An 11894-nucleotide genomic window follows, 5' to 3' on the forward strand; every position below is an offset into this window, starting at 1 on the left:
CTCTAGACACTCTAGACACTCTAGACACTCTAGACACTCTAGACACTCTAGACACTCTAGACACTCTAGACACTCTAGACACTCTGTAGACACTCTGTAGACACTCTGTAGACACTCATTAGACACTCATTAGAGACTCAATAGAGACTCAATAGAGACTCTTTGGACACTAGACACTCATTAGACACTCATTAGACACTCATTAGACACTCAATAGACACTCAATAGACACTCAATAGACACTCAATAGACACTCAATAGACACTCATTGGACACTCATTGGACACTCTTTAGACACTCTTTAGACACTCTTTAGACACTCTTTAGACACTCTTTAGACACTCTTTAGACACTCTGTAGACACTCTGTAGACACTCTGTAGACACTCTGTAGACACTCTGTAGACACTCTGTAGACACTCTTTAGACACTCTTTAGACACTCATTAGACACTCATTAGACACTCAATAGAGACTCAATAGAGACTCAACAGAGACTCTTTGGACACTCTAGACACTCTAGACACTCTAGACACTCTAGACACTCTGTAGACACTCTTTAGACACTCTTTAGACACTCATTAGACACTCTAGACCAGGGGTCCTGCGGCCCGCCGGATGATGATTTGCGGCCCGTGTCTTCATATGAAAGATTACTGTTAGTGCGGCCCGCAAGGCTGATATGAATGACAGTTGTTGTGGGCAGAGCTGAACGAACCAATCACAGTGAGGAATATGACTCTGGAGGCGGGACATCGGCGGGCTGTCCAGTACCTCCTCACTTATTCATTCATTCCTCCAGTCAGATGGGAGGACAAGGATCTATGAAGCCGCTGGAAGTGCTTTCACACTAAACGTGATTCCCGTGCCCCGCCCCTCTATCGCCGCGCGACAGATTCACAGCATGTCGCTCATCAAAAAGCGAGTTTCTGACGCCGCGCCGGGTGTTGGAGGAGCTGAATGTCTCACTTAGAATGAATGGGAGACACATGTGGAGTTTTATTTATGTCAAAACTCCAGCAGAATTAAGACATTTCCGCGCACGCATCAAACATTCCGCGCGGACAAATCAGACTCTCCCGAGCGCCTTTTCCTCCTCCACGAGCAGAAAAACTCTGACTACTTCCACTTGCGTGAGTGATGCGCGCGTGCGCGAGAGCAGAATCTTCAAAGGTGCTTCCACAACGGCCGCGTGGGGTGCGTTCAAGAACGCGGTCTGCGCGTGGTCAGCAGGTGGTATCCACACCTGTGCAGTGCGGTCACGCACGCAGTAGCAGAGAGGAGATTCTTCTTCTATTGTATTTTTACTGTTCATTAGAGCTCCTCTGCATCTACAATAGGGAGAATCTCAGAGGAAATCAAAACGGTGGAAATCCCCCAAAATGTTTCTCCATACTTTTAGTTGTCACAACTCTGTCCTTTTAAATGTCTGTCTGGGTGTCATATTAACCCGACCGGACACAAAACGCAATGATTCATTTCTATTTGATCAAGTTCAGCACTTCAGTGCTATGAAGCAGAGGCCACACACACACGCAGCTCCCAAATCAGAGTCCCTGATTGGTCAGAGTTCTGCACTTCTGCGACTGTGCGTGGAAATGTTGAACCGGACTGAAGATTCAGTGGGCGTTCAGTGCGTGCCCGATTTGTGCGTAGAGCTCGAGACCAGAGTTAAAAAATTGCGTAGCAACGCGCAGTTACGCGCGCTCCAGATGTGGAGGCCAGGAATGCTGGTGTGCGCGCGTTTGCATTGAGGTTTCATTGAACGCGCTGCTCTCAGCTCAGAAATGGAAGAGGTTCTGTAAATACAGAGATTTGAAACTGAATAAAAATAGTTTTCTCTGGTCCAGAGTTTCAGCTGCAATTATCATTTGTATCAGTGAATTTGCTCAAGTTAAACGTATATCTCCTCAAAATATCAAAACATTGTACTTTTACTATCATTACAGAAAAATAAAAAAAAACTTCTTAATAATCTGTTTTATTAATTTTTCCTCCTTTTTTTCTTAGAATCCTTCCAAATCTTTCAGACAAAGTTAAAACAAGTTTTTCCTTGTTTCCCTCCACATTATTGATGAATTCTGTCTTTTCTCAGAGATTCAGTTCTTTGGTTCACTGTAAACAGCGGCTCTTTCTGCCACCAAATGCCTTTTTAGGTTGTTTTTGCTATTTAATTTATTATCAACTACTACATAGGATTATGCACGATATCCATAACTAATGTAAACATGTTTTTATTCATATTCCCCCAAGGGGCCGTGTCCCACCATTTGAGAAACACTGCTCTAGTCAATCAGTCAATATGTGGTTTCTTCAGTCGTCTGTATCTGCTGTATGGTCATGGTTATCATTTTATTTATTAATTATTGATTTTTTTAATTCATTTTTAAAAAATAATTATTTTTAATAAAGATGTTTGAGAACATTGGAATGTTTTATCAGTGATTTTCTTGTGAAAATCCTGATGCGGCCCAGCCTTACCCAGACTCCGCCTCCAGCGGCCCCCGGCTGATTTGAGTTTGAGACCCCTGCTCTAGACACTCTTTATACACTTTTTAGACACTCTTTGGACACTCTAGACGCTCTTTAGACGCTCTTTAGACGCTCTTTAGACACTCTTTAGACACTCAATGGACACTCAATGGACACTCAATGGACACTCAATGGACACTCAATGGACACTGTTTTAAATAAGTTTCTGGACACGCTTTTAGACACTTTGGACATACTTTGGACACTCTTTTTGACATACCCAGCCTTTTTAGCATTCAAACTGTCTTTGTTCTGCACAGGTTTTGGAAACCCACATCTTCCACACGTTCCTGCGAGACCGGCTGAACAGGAAGCTGGATGCCTTTAGTCGCATGGAGCAGAAAACTCTCAACCTTTCGCACAGGTAGTGACACAACTCTGATTACAGAGACCTGCACTACACCTTAACGGGTGTTTGTGTTGCAGATATGCAGCTGGTGGTAAATACCACCGTCACACATTCCACACAAACTCCGACCGTCTCTTCGGCTGAGTCTTTTCCAACAACATTCCTCAGATTCTTCTGAAGCATCTGAAATATGTGGGTGGGGTTTGTGTCTCAGGCTGAATCTGAATTTTATGCTGCCTTTATGTGTTTGGCATGAGGTTGGCTCCCAGCACTCCTCATCATCATTCTCATCACTATCATGATTATCTCTGATCTGAGTGTTCCAGACGATCCCCAGGATAACATTTTTAAGGGTGTTTTCAGACTGGAAAAATGATTTCTTCCAGACTGAGTTAATCTGTTTTGGATCGAGTTCTGAACCTTGCGTTTGGTCTGTATTCAGACTGGGGTCTAGCAGAGATTTCTATTCTCCAACAAAACTCGTACACGATATCATGTGACTAAAGATCTCTTCAGTCATTGGCCAGCAGTTACGTGGACGGATCAAAACCAAAAGAAAAATGGAGGTTCTGCACTTTGCAAATTCTTGCCAGAATTGTTCACTTATTAAAACTTCATTTAACAGATCAGTCTGTATCAGCGTCAGGTTTGATATTTTTACTGCTGTTTTGGAACGCTGACGGTTACTGATGACGCTACAGATGGAGGTTAACTGATAAAATAAATATAATATAAGTGTTTGTGACAGACAGATTGTCAGGAAAACAGTGAGAATCAATGTGGATTGTTTTCATGATCTTGCATTCATCCCTCCACATCTCAAAGAGCTGCTGTTGCATCACTTCCGCTAACTTTGTCCGCTAACGACTGGCTACGGTGGCCCATTTGATTCAGATGTTCCGGTTTTGGAGCAGATTGTATTCAGACTGAGGAATCTCAGAGCGAATCGAAGTTTGTCCGATTGGAAACGAACGAAGACCAGCTCTAAAGATGGTCAAAGGGCAGTTCCTGGTCTAAGACCAGAGAGTTCAGACTGAAACTTTGTTCCTGATTATCGAGGAAACCAGCGCTGGTTCACTTTAAGCCGACCAAATGTGTCCAGCCTGAATCCAGCCTAATTCATCGTAGGCTGATGGTGCAGTCCTTGTAAAAGTTGGAGCAGGTCTGTGCCTTATCCAGATGCTTGTTAAAGCCGTTAGACTCCTAATTGCTTCTCATACTCATTCTTGCTCATGTCTCACTATTGGACTGATGGAAAGAAGCTCTTTAGATCTGTCACCCTTAGCAGGAAACGGAGTAACGAAAAACCTTCTGAAAATGACATCAAAATGTTTGTGCTCAGGAATCGTGCAATGACGGAGTCTCCCCGCCGCCCCCCGCTGCCTAAAGTGACCAGGAGCGGCTTCAGGACCCACACCAGCCCAAAGCTAAGCAAACGACTGGGCGCCAGCCTCCCCAACCTGGATCAGCCTCTCAACGATACCATGGCGTCTTTGGTCCTGAACCGCCACAGACCTCAGTCGGTCCGGAAAATGACTCCTGACGTGGGTACGTGTCACAGAGGACGCACAATGGCTGATCTGATTCGTGACTTCCTAATGAACAGACGCATTTATGAATTTCAGGACTGAAATCCCCCCCGAAGGTCGTGAGGGTCTTCCGCCTCCCGGAGTTCCCCCCGCCGCTGTCCTATCATTACGTCAAAAACTATTACTCTGACATGGCTGCAGCGCTGGGGAAGGCGCTCAATGCCACACCTCCTGACGAGTCCGCTCTGCTGGCCAGGTACGCTCCTGTCTGGATGTGGTCCTGTTCGCTACAGCTGGGGGGGTGAACGACAAACAAATGTGATGAACCTGCAGTGAAAACGGTCCTCCTGACGGGGTTTGTTTTCTTGAATGCTCTGCAGCATCGTTGCTCTCTAAAGGAAATCTACGACTAGAAAAACCGGTTCCTCCTCACGAGTCTCTGGGTTTCAGTCGGTCTTGATGGTATCTTTGATAGCGTGTTCCAGTCTGAGTTTATGCAGGGATCCTCCTGACTCCAGAACACGTCTCTGCTCAGGTACCATTACCTGCGGGGTTTGGTGAACACCGTCTCCAACAGGCACCTCGACGCGCTGGAGGATTTTCAGAGTCTTTATAAGACAGATGCAGAAATTTTCCCTTCTCAGATGGTTAAGTCTCTGGTTGACTCCATGCCAAACGTGGAACGCATCCAGGTCAGTCCAGGTCACTGCACTGCCGAATAAGAGCAGCCAATGAGGTTTCCCCGCCAGCGCTAATCAGCTGCACCTTCACGAGCATCACTGCCGTAAAACTCTGGATGTTTCCATGCAGGCAGAAAAACGGCCTGAGATCAAAGGTCTCATCAGCCGAGTCATCCGGGACCAGGAGCGGGAACGCGAGGGCCAGGAGAACCGGTCTGAGGAGGCGGCCGTAAAGCACTTCCAGCTGCCAAAGAAATACCTGCATCTGGAAGAGTTTGTGAAATGCGTCCAGGAATCTGGGATCGTAAAAGACCAGGGGACCATTCTAAGACTCTTTGATGCTCTGACTGTAGGTGAGTCTAAACAGAACCGTGCAGCGCTGGTTGGACCAGCAACGAGCTAATATTTGCTGAAACATCCAGACCTCTGCGCAGACCGCAGAGCTCCTGGGAGGTGTCAGCTGATTTCCTTCAGGAAGATTCCAGTTTTTCCAGGCAAACATTTGAGTTAATCATTGCCTCGCCCCTTAGGAAGACTGTGTCATAAAACTCTGTAACTGGAACTGGAAGTCACATGACTCGTCTTTGTCCGTGGCACTTTGAGTCACAATGGAATCATTTTCTGATGGTCTGAGGTAAAAGCCATTTTAAAAATAACTACTTTCTACTCTGTGTGGTGCCAGGAAGTCAGAGTGACGTATTCGGGTTACACCCCTGCAGCCACGCAGGAACGCTGCACTACATTTAGAATTGTGCTAGTTTATTGAAGAAGTTTATATTAAAATCAGTTTTCTTTCAAAAAAGTTTCTGGGGTTATTGGAAATTATTCTATCCCTCCAGGAAACATGTTTTTTATGTTTCTGAATTAAATAAGTGATGTTTCCTCACGTTAAACTGTTATGTAAAAGAGTTCTGTAGAATTTACTGAAGCATCCTGTTCTTCTGGTGACACATTCATGCTAATGAACACAGAACCCATAAAATGTTTGGTTATGATCCCTGTTTGTGTTGCAGGTCATCAGAAACAGGTCGGTCCAGATTTATTCAAGGACTTTTACACCATTTGGAAGGAGACTGAAGCTGAAGCTCAGGAGGTCTGTATGAAATGATGGTATTCATAGTCCAAACAAACACCTGCGAATGAGATCTGCGATTGTTTTCTCAGACTGCTGTCGTCGTTGTTTTAATTGCTTTGCTGACAAGACGGCCGTCCCACAGTGGCTCCAGTGATTAGTCCTTTTCTGCTTTTCCCGGATAGTGTTCACAAAATAGGACGTTTCTTTTATTTGATGTTCAGGTTTGTCTGCCAGCATCTGTGTTGGAGCGCATCGAGACTGGGGAGAGCGTCTTCAAGCTATCGTCATCAGTCAAGACGAGCCATGGCGTTGGGAAGATCGCCATGACTCAGCGCCGGCTCTTTTTGCTAACCGATGGACGACCGGGATACGTGGAGGTAGCTCAGTACAGAGATCTGGAGGTAAGATGACACGCTGACGCAAAACCAGCGGTGAGGAAACCCTCCAGTCTCACTGGTCCGCTATCCTCCCGTGTAGGAGGTGAAGGTTTCTTCAGCGCCTTTCCTGCTCCTGAAGATACCCAGCCTGAAGCTGCGAGTGAAGGGAAAGAAGGAAACGTTTGAGGCTAATTTAAAAACCGAGACTGAGCTGTGGAACCTCATGATCAAAGAGATGTGGGCCGGACGCTTCATCGCCGATCAACACAAGGTAATGTGGAAGTTAATGCCAGTGTTTGAGGACTTGAGAGAACATCAAAATTGTGTGTGTGTGTTTTTTAAGTCATACCATGTCATAGTTACCTTGTGGTTTTTAGCTTGTGGTTGTTACTAGAAATGTAACAATATTCGATACTAAACCGAACCGTTCGGTATGCGTTCTACGGTTCGGTATGTTATTTTTCACGGTACGCATTTTATTCAGTACCACCGTGAGTCTGCTTCAGGTCTGCTCCTACTCTCTCCCGCCCTGCCAGAAAATACTTTGCTCTTCCCCCGGGAGGCGGAGCCCAAATGCTAAAAACAATAGCATTTTAGCTAGCTGCCCAAACAACCGCGACAGTCGGCCCGTGTTCGGGCGGCCGCTTTCAGTGGGGAGTCCATGCAAGCGCGCATGGAGCAGAATCTGACTGCTCGCGTTTTCGTGGACTTTTCATTTCATGGCTGATTGAATGCACCAACGCAGCCGGCCGGTGTGTGAGCAGCTTCCAGTCCGTGTTTGAAGACACTGAAACCTGCAGTGTGAAGAGATCCAGGGTTCACCGTCAAATATGAGGATCAGGGAGTGAAATGCGTCACAAGAATGACAATATCTGCAAGATTTGTCTCATCTCTACATCATACAATGTGGAAAAAACGTCCATCAAGCCCGCCCACCTCTGACATCATCATCCAGCCCCGTCACTGTGTTAAAGTTGAGCAACTAACACAATGAAAACATCCCAGATATATTTCAAAAGACTTACAGTGTTACCCCAGATAAACACAAGAAAATATCTGACACCATCACAATGTTTATTGCTAAATCTCTGCAGTCTTTTTTCAGAGGTTGATAATGAGGGCTTTTGTCATTAATGAAAACAGTTGACCCACAATAGAGTTACGTATCCAGCCGTGACCCTCATATTGAGGTACGTATCGAGCCGTGACCCTCGTACCGAGGTACGTACCGAACCGCGACCCTCGTACCGAGGTACGTACCGAACCGCGACCCTCGTACCGAGGTACGTACCGAACCGCGACCCTCGTACCACGGCCCTCGTACCACGGTGCGTACCGAACCGTGATCCTTGTACCGAGGTGCGTACCGAACCGCGACCCTCGTACCGAGGTACGGACTGAACCGTGATCCTCGTACCGAGGTGCGTACCGAACCGCGACCCTCGTACCGAGGTGCGTACCGAACCGTGATCCTCGTACCGAGGTACGTACCGAACCGCGACCCTCGTACCGCGGCCCTCGTACCGCGGCCCTCGTACCGCGGTGCGTACCGAACCGTGATCCTCGTACCGAGGTGCGTACCGAACCGTGACCCTCGTACCGAGGTGCGTACCGAACCGTGACCCTCGTACCGAGGAGCAGAAAAAGGAGCAACAACTGAACGTTTTCTCTTTTCTGTGTGCAAATGACTCCTCAAAACGACTTTACTTCTCTTATTCACTGTTGTGTTTTTCAAAGTTTTGTCTGTGTTTAAATGTCTTCTTGTCCCGGTCCCCCTTAGCTTTAGCCATATTGCTAACAGCGTTGCTCCGAACATGAACAAGCTTTTGACATATTGATTATTAAAGTGAGTTTGGATTGATCTCCTAACTACAAATGTATTTCTCGCTGTAAAGTCTTCTGGATTTCCTTCAGAATGGCGGTTCAGAACGTTGACGAGACACGACCATGAACGAGTCTCTGCCTTTTCCTTCATAGGACCCTCAGTACATGCAGCAGGCTCTGACCAACGCCCTGCTGATGGATGCGGTGGTGGGCTGCCTGCAGAGCAGTAAGGCCGTGTACGCGGCCTCCAAGCTGGCTCACTTTGACAGAGAAGAAGGTCGGTACCTGTCATGGTTTCCTGACCTCGGTAGACTTGATAGTCTTTGCAGGGAGGGGTCCTATTTGTGTTCCCAGAAACACTCATCCGTTTATTTAGAAACTGTAGACGGCATGATTGGTCAGGATTGTGTGTTTTTGTGATTTTCTTTGTATTTTTGTGTTCTCCTGTTGTAAGAGTGATGTGTTTTCTGCAGTTCAGCTGACTCTGCCCAAGACGACCACGGAAACACTGAAGCACAAAATCAACCCGTCACTGGAGCTCGCCGCTCCTCAGACCATAGAAGTACTGTATTACACACTAGGTAAATGCGCACACTGACACACAACTCTGCCGAAGGTTTCCTGGAACCAGGCAGTGGTGGTTCTAGAAGCATGTGATCACACTGGTCCTCTCTGATTGGCCAGTGTGTGAGAATGAGGGATCCCATTTTACTGCATCAGAACTTTCCTGCTCTGCAGTTTGATGTTTTTGGACTGGAAGTGAAGTCCTCAGCAGTTCCAGGTGAGGGCGGAGTTCTGGATAGGAGCGGGGAGGAAAGATAAACATTCCCAGGAAGACTTGGACTGTTCTGCAGCTCCTGGTAAACCACTGGTCCACTGCCGGTTCATCAGTGTGACGGTGTTTATCTTTGATCTCAGCGTTAGGACAGTATTATAGCAGACTGGTTACATTAGAACTGTGTTAACACTGACACAAACATGAACAAGAGGACTGCTGGCAGACAAGATGGCGGCTGTAAATCATCTACAGGAAGCAGAAATTCCTCAAGATTTCAGAGTTAAAGCTGGTTCTGGACCTCCGTCCGGCCAAGGATTTTTGTCCGGATCCTGGTCCCGTCAACATGAGGCTCAGCAGTTTTTCAGCAGGTTCCTGGTCAGTGAAAACAGGAGATTTTTAGTTCTAATCATGACGGCTTTTAACGGAGAAAAGCTTCTCATCCGTTTGTTTTCAAAGTGTCCAATGCAGATCCAGAAAAGATCCTCCAGAGAAAACCGGATGTATTGATCTGTACTTTGTTTTTAACCCACATGAGGATGTAGGTCCTCTCCGGCAGCACAGAGTTCTCAGGTGAATGCCGGTCCACCTCTGTGCTGCAGGAACGCCCCCAGGTGGTCATGCGGTGCCAGCAACTGAGGTCCAGAAAATCCTCAAGCAGATCAATCATTTCACATTTAAACAGTCAATTTCCTGTTTGGGAACAGAAACGGTTTTGTCTCAAAGACATCAAACGGATACAATGATCTCATCTAGAACCTCCGTTCCTTTTATTTATGACCATCACTTCATGAGGCCAAGCTTCAGTCAGGCAGGATCTGCTGTGTGGGCGGAGCCTCGGGTGATCACATGACCGTAAGACGTAGACACAGCGGCGGCCGTCAGCGTTCGTCCATCTGGGACCACTTTAGTGGAAGTTAGCGGGAAACCCCCCACCCCCACCCCCTGAATGTAGGTCAGCAAACGGGGGTGCTGGCTGGAGTCCAGTCCAGTCTCCCTTCAGCCGGTTTCCCATCATCCCTCTGGGCTCCAGAAACGCAGGAACGTTCTTTATGTCCGAGATGCATTGCTACAGCCTCGTTTGTCTTGAATGCTTAACGGTAAATATGAAGACGGAAAATCCACTGTTGGGAAAGTTAGTTTTATGAACTCGGTTTACAGTCTGGTGGAGTTTTCTCCAGTCCAGTAAAAGTTTCCAGTTCTCCAGCAGACTGAACGTGACCTCAGAGCCGGACGCCGTTTCCGGCTGCAGGCGAGCGCTCTGACCACACACTGTCTTTCAGGGCAGCTGTGGGTGTCTCTGGGGGGAGGGACGGTGATGGTGTTCGACGCCTCCAGCTGGTCGCTCACGCACACGGTTCAGGTCGGGAATGCCAGGCTGGTGAGTAGAGGTTCTGACCCGGTCCGGTGCTGCTCTCAGACCTGGAAAACAGAACCTTCACTGGATGAAACCTGAAGATTTCCTCTGCAGTGAATTCTTCCTGATCCCGATCCTGATCCCAATCCTGATCCTGGTCTCAGCAGCCGGGTCTTCAGGCTTCATGGACCGAATGTTCTGATGTTGTTTCATGTTTTTGTGTTTAATCATCAGTTATAAACGGAGGTGTTACAGCAGGCAGAGAGTAGTGTTCAGAGAACCAGCACCCCCTAGCAGTGAAGTCTGGTATTAGACTAAATATAATCCGATCACAAACATGAACGTTTCTGTTCACTTTCATCAATACCTTGTTGTTGTTTCTGTAAATGCTTCGTTTCCAGAAGTAAATTTTAAAAAAACAAATCAGATTTAGTTAAACTGTGGATGAAAATTAAAGTTCTTCCTGCAGCTTAAAAAGGTCCTGTTATATTAATACATTGTAATTATATTATAATACTTAGATTTTAATCTATTGTAATATGTATATATGTATATTATAATAGATTAAAATATAACATATTTTAATACATTATAATTATAATATATTTGGGGTTTTAAAATGTTTAAAAGTAATAAAAACTGTTTTATTAGTTCAACATGTTTCTTTTTAAAGGATAAAAGTGTAAAAACTGTAAATAAAGGAGTTTAATTAAAGCCCAACAGCAGCTTGATGACCAGAGCAGTAAAAAAACGTAGACTTTTTATTTTCGTGGCCGTTTCTCCGATCGCCACCTTGTTTTCTCTAGAGCTGCATGCTAGCAGTGACTGAGGATCAGGTGTGGATGGGCTCTGAGGACTCGGTGATCTACATCATCAGCGTGCTGTCCATGGTCTGTAACCGACAGCTGACCGACCACAGAGCCGAGGTCACGGGTCTGGCGCTCGACCTGGATAAGTACAGGTAACCGAAATGCTTTCCTTCAGATCTGAGGATTAATCGTCTCTACTTGATGCAGCAGTTTAATAACGGTTGATGTTCTCATCCACACATCATGTTTAAACAAGAGTTTTGATGCTGGAAAAACAGTTTAACTCTGAATTATGGGATGTCCTCAGATGTGGGAAGGGCATCACCATTATGTATATATGATCTCCAGCTTTAGCCAACAGGGGGCGCTGTTGGGAACTGTGAGCAAACGATCCCTAAATTTTGAGGTCCACTCCAAACGTTACTGTCATGGTCATGAGTTTATCAGGAAGAATTCAGATTTCTTTGTCATTGATAGAAATGAAGGAGAACACAAACTCTAAAGTATTTACCGTCAACAATCCTGAGGACAACAGGAACTTCCCACATGATCCTGTTCTGAAGTTCACTTCCTGAAAACAAGCCGATAC

At 46.1% G+C, this 11894-nt stretch overlaps 1 protein-coding gene across 2 annotated transcripts in view; it reads left to right on the plus strand.

The window, feature by feature from the left end:
• dennd3a (DENN/MADD domain containing 3a) overlaps positions 1 to 11457 on the plus strand; it is a gene marked incomplete at its 3' end in the record, with an annotated part of 25783 nt that extends 14326 nt beyond the window's left edge. The window contains 12 exon segments of one of the 2 annotated variants that reach the window (XM_024261622.2): positions 2791 to 2894; positions 4222 to 4427; positions 4505 to 4664; positions 4944 to 5100; positions 5219 to 5441; positions 6102 to 6181; positions 6385 to 6564; positions 6641 to 6811; positions 8518 to 8641; positions 8838 to 8945; positions 10423 to 10520; positions 11303 to 11457. In XM_024261622.2, the coding sequence (XP_024117390.2) occupies positions 2791 to 2894; positions 4222 to 4427; positions 4505 to 4664; positions 4944 to 5100; positions 5219 to 5441; positions 6102 to 6181; positions 6385 to 6564; positions 6641 to 6811; positions 8518 to 8641; positions 8838 to 8945; positions 10423 to 10520; positions 11303 to 11457 (1766 nt within the window). 2 annotated transcript variants of the gene reach the window in all.
• Positions 11458 to 11894: the final 437 nt, after the last annotated feature.

This window comes from Oryzias melastigma, linkage group LG11 (genome assembly GCF_002922805.2).
Source record: "Oryzias melastigma strain HK-1 linkage group LG11, ASM292280v2, whole genome shotgun sequence".
NCBI classification, from domain to species: domain Eukaryota; kingdom Metazoa; phylum Chordata; class Actinopteri; order Beloniformes; family Adrianichthyidae; genus Oryzias; species Oryzias melastigma.